At 39.0% G+C, this 15,034-nt stretch overlaps 1 protein-coding gene across 4 annotated transcripts in view; it reads left to right on the forward strand.

Moving 5' to 3' along the window:
- Positions 1–6,934: 6,934 nt before the first annotated feature.
- USP4 (ubiquitin specific peptidase 4) overlaps positions 6,935–15,034 on the forward strand; it is a 71,893-nt gene continuing 63,793 nt past the window's right edge. For 3 of the 4 annotated variants that reach the window (XM_027836870.1, XM_027836872.1, XM_027836871.1), the window contains exons 1-2: positions 6,952–7,071; positions 10,245–10,372. In XM_027836870.1, the coding sequence (XP_027692671.1) occupies positions 6,971–7,071; positions 10,245–10,372 (229 nt within the window). In that variant the 5' untranslated portion in view covers positions 6,952–6,970. Of the gene's footprint in view, positions 7,072–10,244; positions 10,373–15,034 lie in introns of all 4 variants that reach the window. The other variant, XM_027836869.1, reaches the window with a different exon arrangement.

Raw genomic sequence — 15,034 nt, forward strand, 5'->3', positions numbered from 1 at the left:
AGGCAATAAATAAATAAGTACATAAAAACAGGTAGCTAACAGATGAAATATATAAAACATTTGGAGTCCCATTTCCTCTGCTTGGACAGAGATGATTTTATAAAGTTGGCCATGGTCACACAGGGGGTAAGTATCAAAAGCAGGATCTGAACTCAGGTCCTCTGAGTCAATGCTCTTTCCCCTATACCATTCTGGATTGCTAACACATGTATTTTTGTGATACTAGACTTGGTGAAGAGAACTAAACAACTCTTCTTTTCTCTTCCCCCATTGGCACCCTACCTTCCCTCCCCAGACACAGCTCTGCTTATTCTACAATGCAGGTGCCACAGAGATAAGGATTATAAATAGTGAGTGAAAGGGAATGGAATCTGCCCAAGGGCACAAGTTCCTGAAACAGAAAAAATGGACTTGCTTTTTTCTATAATTATGTTCAATTACATTTGTCATCTTTTCCTCAGTCACCTTCTTAGATCACTTATTTCTTATATAACAGACCTTATAAAATGATGATGGTCCCTTCCTAGTGCAGAGTTGGATGGGACCTCAGAGGTCATTTTGTCCAGCCCCTATGGGCTCTTTTGACTCTGCCACGCCTGAGAAGTATCAGTCTAAAGTTTTCCCTTTCACAAAGAATCACAGAATCTTAGGGTCTGAAGGGCCCTCAGAAGTCATCGAGTTCAAACTCTGCCTGAGCAGTAATTTCTTGACTAATGGTGACTCAGTCCTTTGTAACGTAGCCTATTTCATCTTTGGGTCTTTAATTATTAGAACAATTTCCCTTCTACTGATGCTAGGTTAGACAATAAACATTTATCAAATGTCTACTATGTGTCAGACACTGTGCCAGGTGGTAGGGATACAAAAAAACAGTTAAAGAGAGTCCTTGCTCTCAAGGGGCTCACAGTCTAATGGAAGAGACAACATACAAATAACTACGTACAATCAAGCTATACATAGGATAAATTGGAAATAGTCAACAGAAGGAGGGCATTAGAATTAAAGGAGGTTGGTAAAGACTTCCTGTAGAACTGGGACAAGCATGCCATCACGGAACTGAGGTACAATACTGACGAACTTCTCCGGGCAACCAAATGCTACGACTGGCAGGAGGTCAGAGAAGCCAGGAGATGGAGATGAGAGGGAAGAGCCTTCTGGGCATAGAGGACAGCCAGAAAAGGTGCTATTGTCACTGGAGTGTAGAATGTGTGGAGGGGTATAATGTGTACGAAGACTGGAAAGGTAGGAGAAGGCAGGTTATGAAGGGGTTTGAACACAAGGATTTTATTATATTTGATCCTGAAGGTGGTAGAGAGCCACTGGGTTTTATTGAGTAGGGGGGGTAACATAGTCAGATTTGTGCTTAAGGAAGATCACATTGAAAGCTGAGTAAAGGATGAACTGGGGTGGGGAGAGACTTATGAGTAGGCACACCAACTGGCAGGCTATGGCCATGGTTGCGGGCAAAGACCATTTTCAGGGGTGGGGGGCCCTCTAGGTCCTCAAGTGCAGCCCTTTGACTGAATCCAAACTTCCCCACCCTTGTATTCTAGGTGATGAGGGCTTGCACCAAGGTGGTTGTAGTGTTAGAAGAAAGAAACGGTGTATTTGTAAGATGTTACAAAGATGAAATTGACAGGCCTTGGCAAGAGATTGGATATGGGGAGAGGGAGTAAGGGGTCAAGGATAAGCCTGGGTGGAAGAATGGTAGCAGCTTCTCTAGAGTGATTCTCTTTATTCCCACTGACAAGATAGGTCCCCACAGTGTGGTTGCTAATCCCCATGTTCTAGGGGTAACCCTAAGGGGGTTGAGAGGGTGTTCTTTCATTCTTTCTAATACCATAGCTTATGATCCCCCTTTCCTCCCATGATTATCAGTTAATGTCAATTAATTATCCAGACTTAATTATTTTTTAGCAATGTAGTATTTACTACAGCAATATAATTGGTACAAAACCCCAAAGTTGGTAACACACTCTCCCACAAGAATATACATAGTCAAGGGAAAAGCAGGTTCAGCAAAGGGTGTTCTCACCGCTTAAAAGCACATGTGACAAGGAAAGGGAGGTAACACAGCTTCTACAAGTCCTTTTACCAGAGTCCTCAAATTATTCCCCTTAAGTATCGTATAGATTTTCTGCCAGGTTCCTTATAGAGCCTTACATCTCCTTTCTTCAAATAGTTTATCTTCACTTTCTGATGCCATTACTGTCATCAACTGTTCAGAAATATTGATGAGGAGAGAACTATATTAGGTTCTCATCCTTATTTAGGCAAACCCTTCTATTTCCTTCCAAAGATTCCAATAGGGCATTGTCTCCTGATCTCTTACCCCTTTCACGATCCTGGTCACCCTTCTTCTGCATGCATTCCAGTTTGTTAATGTACTTTCAGATTGACAGTTCCAGAATCAGACACAACACTGTAGCTATGCTATGACCACAACAGTTTAAAAATGATATTATCATTCCCCTCATTCTAGATGCTAGGCCTTTATTATTTAAAACTTTCAGTCATGTAATTTTTTTTAGAGCACTCTAGTTCCAAATTCTCTCCCTCTCTCCCACTCCTCCCCCACCCATTGAAAAGGCAAGTTATATGATATCAATTATACATGTGAAGTCATGCAAACCATATTAGCCATGCTGCAAAAACCAAACCAAACCAAACCCAACAATCTTTTTTATTAAAAGCAAAAAATATACAGAAAGTGAAAAAAAAAAGTATGCTTCAATCTGCACTCAGAGTTCATCAGTTCTCTCTCTGGAGGTGGGTAGTATTTTTCATCACGGTCTTTTAAATTGTTTTGGATCATTGTATTGATCAGAGCAGCTAAATCTTTCACAGTTGATCACTGTTATAATGCTGTTACTGTGTACAATATTCTCCTGTTCACTTCACTTTGCATCAGTTCATATAAATCTAAGTTTTTCTGAAACCATCCTGCTCCGTCTTTTCTTATAACACAATAGTATTCTATCACAATCATATACCACAACTTGTTTAGCCAGTCCCCAGTTGATGGGCATCCCCTCAATTTCCAATTCTTTGCTATCACAAAAAGAGCTGCTATAAATATTTTTGTTCATATAGGCCTTTTCCCTTTTTTTTGATCTCTTTGGGATACAGACCTAGTAGTGGTATTGCTAGGTTGTGAAGGGTATGCACAATTTTATAGCCCTTTGGACATAGTTCCAAATTGTTCTACAGAATGGTTGGACCAGTTCACAACCATACTAACATTAATATACCTATTTTTCCACAGAGGAAGAAAATTTTTAAAATTAAGCAAACTGATAAACACATTAAAAAACCCCCGATATTATATGCAAAGTTCTATATCCAGGAATACTTCCTTTCTCTACTTCTACAAATAAGGAAAATGCATTTACTCATCTTTTCTTCAGTGCCAAATTTGGTTATTATAATCATATGGTGTTCAGTTTTGGTTATTTCTCCCTCTGAGCCCATTAATTTTACAGATGAAAAAACTGGGGTCTAAAGAAGGAAAAATAACATATCCAAGGTCATACAGGTAGTAAACAGCAAAATTCAAATTTGACCCCAAGTGTTTTGTCTCCACATCTTGTACTCCTTCTTTTCAACATTCACTTTTATAAGATTTTGAGTTCCAAATTATTTTCCTCCCTCCCCTCACTCCTCCCCAAGACAGCATACAATCTGATATAGGCTATACATGCAAATCTTGTACTCTTTCTATTATACTAGTCAAGTTAGCTATGACCTGAGAATACTAACAAAAGCCCTTATTCATCTAAGGCAGGGGTTCTTAACCTTTTCTGCGGAATAGACTACTTTGGCTGTCTGGTAAAGCCTATGGCCTCTTCAAAGTCTGTTTTAAAAAATTTTAAATCAAAAAATTATTTTTACAATATTAAATTTAATTATTAATTATATAGTATAATAATTATATAATAAATTATAACATATAATTTATTATAATAATGCATACAATGTATAATATATTATGTATAAATTAAATAAGTACAATATTAAAACCTTTATATTAAATTATTTAAAAATAAAAAATTTAAAAAATTCTTCAATTTAAAAAATTGAAGAAAATACTAAATTTCAGTTTGATATTAGTGAAAGTAAAGATATAATTTCTTTCCCATCCAAGTTCATGTACCCATTGAAATCTATCTGTGGACCGGAGTTGAGAACCCCCTGATCTAAGAGTTTGGAACTCCAGTGTTGATGTGATCCTATATGTGTGATAGGGGCAATCCTTAGTTCCTCACCCAGAGTATCAATTTGCTAAGTATCTGTGACTTGTTGGATGCACAAACCCTTGAAGGCCAATACGTTGGCCAGATTTGTTTGCCCTAAATCTCTTTATGTCCATCCCAATCTCAATTAGAAAGTGTTCAGCTGTCCTTGAGAAAGAGGGCCATAACTCACACAAATTTCCAATTAAAATGTTAATATGAGTAAAGTGCTTTGTATACCTTAAAGCACTACACAAACCCATGTTATTGTTATCAGGCCATCATCAAGCTCACCATTTGATATCTGGTCTTGTCAATCAGTTTCTGTGCAATTTCTTCCATTCACAAAATTTGTATTTTTAAAAGAACAAGATACAACTAGCACATTATTCTTTGTAACCACTTCTAAGTATCTCGAAGAGTTGATTAATATAGACTTTCTGAAATGTGTATTTAATTAGGTTTTGTCCTCATTTTTAGGAGCAGTCCCAGGAATTTGTCCTGCTTATGAGCCTGTGGTTGCCACTATAAATTGGATGGAGGAGAAACTGATTTAGGAAGAAATTGTTGGTAAAAGAATAGGGAGTTTGAGAAGTCCTTTCATCTCTGACACTTTCTTGGAACAGAGATTCAGAACTCATCCTGCAAGCCTAATTCTCTTTCATTGTAACGTTAATAACAATAATGACAACTGATTTCTACAGAATGCATTTTCACTTTTTAAACTTTTCACTTTTTCACTAGAGAGTAGTTGTATATTTTTGGTTGGTGATACAGGCTGTGCCATTTATTGCTATTATTTACAAACATTATTACAAACATTTATCCTCTTTTGAAAAGTTTAACTTTTTAGTTGTTTATAATTGAACAGCTCCCTGGACTGATAATACCTTGGGTTCCATTCCATTGACCAGCACTGAGTCAGAGAGCCTAGGTTAAAATCCTGCTTCTCCAATTTATCACCCATAAAGAGAAAGTGTTTAATTGTTCTTAATTGTTCTTTATTTCCGTTTTCTTTCATAGGCCTGAGTAGGTTGGGCTATTAGATTAGGCGTTTTTTAAACTTTTTGGTCTTAGGATCCCTTTACATTCTTAAAAATTATTGAGGATGTTAAAGAGTCTTTTTTTTTAATGTAGCTTCTGTCTATTGATATTTGCCGTATTAGAAACCAAAACATCTTAGTTTTGATCTCAAGGACTCCCCTCTTTGAAAATCCCTGGCCTGAATGATTTTCAAGTCCTCTTCGGTTTTCAACCTTAAGTTTCCCTGTCTGTAAAATGTGAGGGTTAGCTTTAGATGATCTCTGAGGTCACCTGAGAACTCTTCCAAGTTCTAAGTGATTGCCATCTCCACCTGTTGAAATCCTAGCTCTCCTTTAATGCTCAGTTCAGAGGCTACCTTTTCTAAGAAGGTGTTCTAATGGACTCCACAGCAGCAATTCATCTCTCTTGTAGCACTTCTGCCTTATATCATAGTTTTGGGTTTGAGGACTTTTGTTTTCTTGGGCTTATTTCTTCTGCTGCATTTTAAGATTTTTGAGGGTAGGAACTTCACTTTTTTTTTTTTTTAATCTGGTCAGTACCTCGAAGAAGAGGCTCAAATAATGATAAACGAACGCACCTATACAATTCGTTCATTTATCCTCTCTCTTCCACGCTAGCCTAAACCCCGCATTAAAACCGCTAGACTTTAAGGGGAGACAGTCTCGGGACAATACTTCAGGCAGCTGTCTTGCTGAGCACATGTCGGTATACCAGTCTGCCACTCCTCTGCTCACATCTCTCATCTCGAGCCCAACGGTGTTTTCTTTCTAACTCTGATCTAACTTTGATCCCCGGGCAAATAACGAGCAAGGCTCCTTCCCCTGTATTCCCTGCAACAGAGAGCCGAAAGCAGCTCTAAAAAAAATTTCGAGGGCAGCCACATACTGCGGGGTGGAAGTTCCCAGCCGGCCCAGGAACAAAGGTGGGGGGGTGCCCCGAGCTCCCCTTGGGGGGTGGCGAGAAGCCGCAAAGGTCTGCTTGAGTCCAAGATGGCAAGGGCGAAGCCACGAGCTCAGGGAGGGCAAGCAGGAGGCAGGGGCACGGCAAGGAAGCCCTGGGGACGGGCATCCCCGCGGACCTTGGCTTCTTTCTTGTTTCCCCTTCTCTCCCACAATCACCCAAGGTCACAGCGGGAAGGGACTTCGGGGGCAATCTGAAGCCAACCCTAGCGTTTTACAGACGGGGAAACTGGGGGCCCCCAGAAGCAGTTACGGAACTCGCTCTAGGAGGCTCTGGGAAGGGATGGGACCTAACTTGGCGGGGACCCGAGCCCCAGGTTTGGGGGGAAGGGAGAGAGGAAACGTCGGTTGGAGACCAGGAAGTAGCAGGCTGTGGGGGAGGGGCCGGGCGTGGCTCGCAGCCTGAGGCTCGGCGCCCAGCTCCTCGCCCGGGGTCGCCGCCCTTCCGCCCAGCAGCCCTAGCTGCGCGGTCCCGTTCTCTCGTTTTCTTCCGCCTTTCCCCCAACCCCTCCCTAGAAGCGCGTGCCCGGTTGCGGGGCACGCGGACTGGGCGTGGCCAGTCGGGCTGACGCTCAGGGCGGGGCCCGGTTTGGGAGGGGGCGGAGCGCGTGGACGGCGCTGTGAGAAGCGTGCGTGCGAGCGTGCGTGCGTGCGTGCAGCGCGTGGGGCGCGGCGGGGAGCGCGCTGTGCGCCAGGCGGATGTCCGGGCCGGCAGGGCCGGAGCTGGGGAAGGAGATGGCGGAAGGCGGAGGTTGCGGGCAGCGGCCGGACGCGGAGACCCAGAAATCAGAGCTCGGGGCCTTGATGAGGACGGCCCTTCAGCGAGGGGCACAATGGTGAGACCTCGAACCCCAGCCACGGAGGGCATGTGTCCTGGCGCTGGCACCTGGCACCTGGCAGCCGCTCCCGTGGTCCTCACTTCCCGACCCAGGCCCTGACCTGCAGCCTTCCCAGGCCTTCGGCCCAAGCCTGCCCTGCGGTTTTCCTTTCCCTTTTCCCGGCCGGCCTCCCTCGTAGCCGCTGCCGTCCCTTCTGTCCAAGGCCAGTCTCATAGCTTCTCTACACCAGCCCAGCCCCGCGGCCTTCCCGGGTTCCACCTCGGCCCAGGCCTGGCTCCGGAATCTTCTCAATTACCCTCCCCCTACCCCACCTATCGACTCACCTTTCCCTTGTCTCCAGCCCAGGACGGACCCTGAAGGCTTTTTCTCCTCCCTTCCCTAAGTTCAATGAGGCTCTTATGATCCTGCCTTAAATCATTTCCTTTAGCTCCCTCAGGCCTTTTTCTTGAAGCCTCTTACCTGATCCTCCTTTAACGTAGGGCCTGACACTTAGTAGGTAGACATTTGGTAAATACTTGTTGACTTCTCCATTTGACATGCCCCATGTTTTCTTGTTCCTCTCGAAGGTTTCACATCTTCACTTGTAGATATGTTCTAGATCTCCATTTACCTTATTTTCCATTATCCTTCCCTATCCCAAGCCCTCCCCCTGAATAATTTTGGACCCTTAAATGCTGAAACTTTCCTGGGAGGTACCCTATTGCAGAGGGTGGTAACCCTCCTTGCCTCTTCCTAATTGGCATGAACACCCTGGAGGAAAGTAGGTTTGAGGTGAATTTTGAAGGGAGTGTGTAAGGAACTGGGTTGTGAGTAAGCATAGACAGGTGCTCCTGGGAGTGGGAGCTGGAATAATGAGAGCAAGGAATGAAGAAACTTCTTTGAAAGGAGGGTGTGGGGAAAGATGAAAGATGTTGCCTCTGCCACTTGATTGGTTGAGGACTTGTAAGCCCAAAACAAATAACTTGCATTAATAGAAGGATTATGGGAACTGTGAAGTGTTTTGGAGAGAGAATTGATAGGACCAAAGGTAATTTTGGAGTTGGAGAGAAAAGTATCCAGGAAGCAGAACTGAGTTGTATTCTAGATAGTAGGTGACCAAGGCTTACATTGGGATTTGGTGTTTGGTTATTTAGAGGGAGAAATGGAGCCATGAATCTTTATAGTCCTGATAGTGCAATGGATGGATGATGGCATAATGTGAAAGATCAAATGAGGTAATGTGTACTGTGCTTTGCAAGCCTTAAAGCACTGTATACACTATATAAATGCTAGCTGTTTTAAGAAGCAATTAACTTTGACTACTGAAAAGCTAAATATGATGCTCAAATTTTGTCAGTAAAAAGGAATGAAAGTGATGTAAGGTTGAGAGTGGGAATATGTCTTGCACATATTGGGTGTGTGTGTTGGGCTGGACCTGTGATTTAAAGTGTGTTGTGTATACTTCCTTACCAACAAAGAGGGGCAACTCTTCTGTAATTTAGAGAGTTGTATGGAGTTTTCAGAATTTAGGTGACTTGCTCAGGGTCACACTACTGGTAAATGTTGGTGGCTGGATGCCTTTCTCTCTCCTCTTTTCTGATTCCTTGGCTCTCCATCTATCTACTAACTCTCAGTCCACAGCCACACTGCCCATCACTTTGCACTTAATGAGTTTGTTGAATTTAGTGACACTATGTAAAGTAATAGTAAAGTTAAAGAGTTTGCAGTGAGCTGTTAGCTCAGGAGCAGGGCCAAACCAAACTAGCTCCAGGGATAGGTATATTTAGAAGTTGTTTGCATGGTGGTAATTCAGAACAAATTCTAAAGACAAAAAGGTTCTGGAGACTCAGAAAGTGAACCAATGCATATCATTGTTTCCTTGAGAAGAGGATATTTATTATATTAACAAAACCCTAGATTCTGAGTAGCGTTCTGATGAGGCTTGTAAGGAAATGTATAAGATCCTTCTAAACACGCTCTGCATCATACTGTTAGAATCACACAAAAGTTTTTAAAATGCAGGTTTTTGATTTTCAGAAGTGAATGAGGCAGTAGGATGACAGGCAAAGTACATTACATTTATTAATTACATTTATTCATCTTCTGCTCTCTGCTAGAGCATTGTGATACTCAATGGAAAGGATATACAAAATTTATGTAGAAGACAGACCCTTCCCTCATGGAGCTTACAGTTTAACCAACAGTAACATTTCCAAAATTATTAGGGAAGAATTTCAGTAAGATCATAGCAGTGTCACAGGCTTCATTGCCTGACACAAAGAAATTGATTACAGAATAATGCATTTGAGGGTATTTAATCATAAAAATTCTTCATTACTTTCTAGAATATACAGATGTCATAATTCAATTAGGAGGTTAGAGAGTTGAAGTTTGGGATTGTATGCTAAACTTCACCGCTGTATGACCTTCTGAATTTGTTTGGAGAATTGTGTATGAGGATCTAATACAGTTCTATGTATATGGTACTTACTGTTAGTCACTGTATTAGTGAAAATGGAATATAGGAATGTACTAAGTTTTCACTGATCTAGGTGGATGTAAGTAGTTCTGTGGTTTCAGTTTCTTCCCTGAACTCATTAGCTTTTAGTAAATCCTGGGGGATATACCCCAGAAACTTGTGTTTTGCAGCTCTGCAGAGATTTTTTTTCCTCCACATTTAGTTGTAATATTTATTGGAAGTGCTTAAAACACACATGCCCCAGATTTGCTATAAATTTCCCTAGCTATAAAAAGTAGCAGATTGAATGTAAAAGGATAATTATATAGCTTGGCAAGAGAAAGGGAGCACAATTGGCACATTTCTATAAATACTAAAAGCCTTACTTAATGCAGCATATGGGTAGGCTTCTGTTTGAATGAGCTTGAAGGGCTATCAGAAATATTACAGTACAGTTAAACCTACTGAAAAATAGAAACTTATTGCTTCTCACATTTGCAAAAAAGTATAGTATAGTATAGATCAGAGCAGAATGTTACCTTGAGTAAATATTTCATTTTACAACCCCGAATTGGACCCATTTTGCTCATCTCAAGCCCCAAGTTTTTCTTTATTGGGATAGCTTGGAGAAGTGACTGTGAATCCATATTTATGGAGTATACATATGCATTGGAGAAGCTTTTGCCTCTTGAGCAAATTTTCTACATTAGTCAAATTTTGTCTATTTTTCTAGGTATCTGATTGACAGCCGGTGGTTCAAGCAGTGGAAGAAATATGTGGGCTTTGATAGCTGGGATATGTACAATGTGGGTGAAAACAACCTGTTTCCTGGCCCAATAGATAACTCCGGACTTTTTTCAGGTAAAATGTTAAATTGCCTCTTGGAGTGTTCAGGCAGGACTGTGGACTAAGAGAGAGCGTTTGCTACCAGCAGCATTTACATTGTGAGCCAGACTTCCTTTGGTTTGGATATATGTGGAAGTGAGGCTCACATCAAAGGTTGAAAATTGATGCTTGTGGTTATATGTATAGGGAAAACTTTGTCAAAATGTCAGGAGGAAATTGAGCTACTTTCCTCTGGCTGAATGGGATTGACAACTTTAAAAATTTTTCCTTTTTCCTTTTACATACTTATTGCAGCATTATGTTTTCAGGAGGTTGGAAAGGATAGAAAAAATCAGAAACATAAACTGAAACCTTTGAAAATTGCAACTGATAGTCTGTCCATGGGGAACTTTGGTTTTCTGAGAGAACTGCTTTCTAAATGGGACAAATGGTAGGGTCAGTTAGCATTATTAAAGCCTTCCTTATCTCTCTGACTCTTAGGTGAGATTCGGCATGGAGGCAGTAAAAATAGTGTGGGGACAGAAAATCTACATCAAAGCCAGGCTCATGAGCTTCAAACAATGGATTGGCCAGGGTCAAAATTACACATGATAGACCATCCAAAGCATCTCATGATCTTGTCTCTCATCTGAATAAATTATGTAGAGATTATGTCTTTTTCTTTTATATTAAGACTCTATCTGAAGTCTTTTTTTTTTAATGTGGAAGTGAGAAATATTCATGTTAGGAAGACATTGTGATATATTTGAAGAGCTCGATTTGGGGATAGGATACCTGAGTTTAAATCCCAGCTTCAATACTTCCTAGCAAGTCATTTAGCCTTTCTGAGCTTTAGGTTCATTATCTGCAAAATAATGATGATGAAACCTCATAAAGTTGTTAATAAAGTATTTTGTAAACCATAAAATGTTATATAAATGTGAACTATTATTAGAGGAAGTCTGTCTCTCTCTCTCTCTTTTTTGTGTGATGCGATTGGGGTTAAGTGACTTGTCCAGAGTCAAATTTGAACTCAGGTCCTCCTGATTCTACAGCTGGTGCTCTGTCCACTGTGCCACCTAGCTGCCTCTCAGAGGAAGTTTGTTGACAGAACTTGTTGGAGCATTCATTTGGAGGTGATAATTTGTCAATTACAAAACCACTCTTTTTTAGGGGAAGGCTTCAGAATGAGACTCTGTCTGAGAAAGGTTTCAATGACACTGTTCATTCCATTTCTGTTTTATTTTATTGGTTACAATTTATAAGTGGTGATGATAACCACTGATCAGGAGGTCCCAAGAGAGTCAGAACTGTTACATTGAGTTCATACTTAGCTTCTTTCTTTAAAAAAAAAAAAAGTTTTTATTCTGGACTTAACAAAACAATGAGTATTTCCATTTTCAAAGTGGAACAGAAAAAATTTGTATATGAAACTGTGACTCTCTTATGTACACTTTGCTTTTCTTTTTTAGTGTATAATTCAACATGTAATTTTCAGAGCTACCTTACATGTCTGTGTTTTCTTCTGGCCTAATGTGCTTTTTAAATAAATGCTTCAGTAATCTTCTTTATTTTATTTTTTCCTTTTTGTTTTTGTCATCCTTATTGATAATCCCTAGTCTCCCTCTTATCTAACCTTTCTTCTCTTCCCTCCATTAGAAAAAAGAAAAACCAAACCTTTGAAATAAATATCCATATTTGAGCTAAACAAATTCCCAAATTGGCCATGTTTGAAAATGTATCTTATTCTGTACCTTGAATCCATTACCTCTGTCAGGAGATGGGTAACATGCTTTATCAGTGTTCTGAAATTGTGATTGGTCATTCCATTGACTATAGTTCTTAAATCTTTCCAAATCATTTCTCTTTACAGTGTTGTTGTACAAATTGTTCTCTTGGTTCTGTTTACTTCATCCTGTCATCAGTTTACTCAAGTCTTGTTTTTCTGAAAATGTCTTTTTTTTTTAAATTTTTATTCCTTTTAAACTTATAAAAAATAAGAAAAGAAAAAAAGAACATTGTCATGTACACAGCAGAACATAAGAGAGGATTCAATATAAAACAATATATTTCCATTTCAAGAAAACCTGCATAATAAATACTACACATTATTTTCAAAGCTACCAAACGTTTCTTTGCTTCCTTATAGGTTTTCTATTGTTCTCTGCTGTGCACTCTTTATTTTTCCCCCTCTGCCCCATATGCCCTAAAGAAGGCTATAATTAAATACATATATATATGTGTGTGTGTGTGTGCATGCATGTATACATATGTATATATGTATATGTACACACATACATAGATACCTATAAACATACACATTTATACACCTGTACACTCATACACGTATATGTTAGACTGTACTACGCACATTTCCACTTGTCATCTCTTTCTCTGAAGGTGGATAGCATCTTCATAGGTCTAAGTATTTCCATGTTTTTCTAAATCACGCAGTTCATCATTTCCTACACCACAGCAATATTCCAACACAGTCACATCCTATATGAGAAAATGTCTATCAAAGTTTTTTCCCCAATTTTCTGCATTCTTTCTATTCTTGGCTACATTGGTTTTATTTATACAAGAAATTTTAATTTAAGATTATTGAAATTATCCATTTTACACTTCAACAATGCTCTCACCTTATAATATAGTTTAAGGTCTGATACTGCTGAATCTTTTTCTTTTACATCTTTTTTCCCTGGTTTCTTTGAAATTCCTGACCTTTTGTTCTTCCAAATGATCTTGGTTATTATTTTTTCTAACCCAGTAAAGGTAACTTTTTTAGTCATTTAATTGGGATGGCATTGAATAGATTAGTTAGGTAAAATTGTCGTTTTTTATACCAACCCATGAATAATAAATGTTACTCCAGTTATTTAGATGTGACTTTATTTGTATAAAAAGTGTTTTATGCTTATGTTCATATAGTTCTGTGTCTTTTTTGGCAGGTATACTCCCAAGTATTTTATACTGTCTAGTTATTTTAAATGGTCTGAAACAATATTGAATGATAATCCTGACATATAGTATAGTTTTTCTATTTTTCTCTTGATTAAATCTATTTTAGCTTTAACTTTGTCTGAGATCATGATTACTAATTCTGCTTTTTTTTAACATAATAAATTCTACTCTTACCCTTTATTTTATCCTTGTGAGTATCTCTCATTTTTATTGTGTTTCCTGAAAGCAACATATTGTTGAATTCATATTTTTAATCTATTACCCATTTCCATTTCATGGGTAAATTCATTCCATTCATATTCTAAGCTATTGTGTATTTTTCTTCTTCCTATTTTTCCTCACTGCCTTTCTCACCCAATTTACTCTATTCCTCCTCACTCTTTACTTTTCTTCTACTCGATACCTTGCCCTCCTATTCCTTAACCTACCCACCTCTCTAAGAGTCCCTCTCTTATTTTCTTTCCCTGCCCCATCCCCCTTGTCCTCTTCTTTCTTTCTGACTTTAGAATACTTTTTTATCCTTCTAGATATATATGTTGTTCCATCTTTGACCCATTCCCAGTGAGAGTAAGGTTCCAGCACTGCCTGCCTTCTCCCCTACTAGATTCTTCTGTATTACTTCTTCATTTTATGCCTCATTTGTATGAGACAATTACTACTTTTTATCTTCCGTACGTAGTTATTTTAAGACCTACCCCATCATACACAGTTCAGCCCAACCCTTTCTTTCAAACTACCCAAATAATGTTGACAGTTATAAGAGCACTGATAATATTTTCACATATAAAAAATAAACAATTTGACCTTATTGAGTCCCTTATATTTGGTCTTTAATGTTTACTTTACATTTCTCTTGGATCTTTTATGTTGAATCTTCAATTAAGTTCTGCTCTTTTTGTCACAAATATTCGAAAGTCTTTCAGGTTATTAAGAATCCATTTTTTTTTCCGTTCAGGATTATACTTTGCTGGGTAAGTTTGTAGAGCTCTTTTGCTCTACAAAATATAGTATTCTGTCCTTCAGTATAGTAGCTGCTAGGTCTTGTGTAATCTTTAATGTAGCTCCATGATATTTAAATTGTTGGGTTTTTTTTTTCTTGTTGCTTGCATTATTTTGTCCTTAACCTTGGGAGCTTTGAAACTTGTCTATGATATTCTTGTAAATTTTCTTCCTGGGATCTCTTTTAGGTGATGATCAGTGGTCTTTTTTCTATTTCTGCTTTGTCTTGTTCTAAATGCTAGGCAATTTTCCTTGATAATTTCTTGTAGCATTGTACCAAGATTTTTTTTAATTGTAATTTTCAGGTAGTCTAACTATTCTTAACATTATTTTTCTTCCATATCAGTTTTTCTGATGAGATGCTTCACATTTTCTTCTATTTTTTCATTCTTTTGATTTTATTTTATTATTTCTTGGTGTCTTTAGAGCATCATTAGCTTCCCCTTGCCCAATTCTAGTTTTCAAGGAGCTATTTTCTTCCTTAAATTTTTGATTTTCTATTTCAAGTTGGTGGACTTTCTTTTCATAATTTTCTTGATTTTCTTGGATTGTTCTTTTTTTTTTTTCTAATTTTTCCTCCATCTCTTATTTGATTTTTAAAGCCCCCCGCCCTTTTTTTTTCTGGGAGGTAAGGCTTAAAGTAAGGGTTTTTTGTTTTTTTGGTAAGGGTTAAGTGACTTGCACAGGGTCACACAGCTAGTGAGTGTTATATGTCTGAGGCCAGATTTGAACTCA

Source organism: Vombatus ursinus, unplaced genomic scaffold (genome assembly GCF_900497805.2).
Source record: "Vombatus ursinus unplaced genomic scaffold, bare-nosed wombat genome assembly UNPS02014820.1, whole genome shotgun sequence".
NCBI lineage: Eukaryota > Metazoa > Chordata > Mammalia > Diprotodontia > Vombatidae > Vombatus > Vombatus ursinus.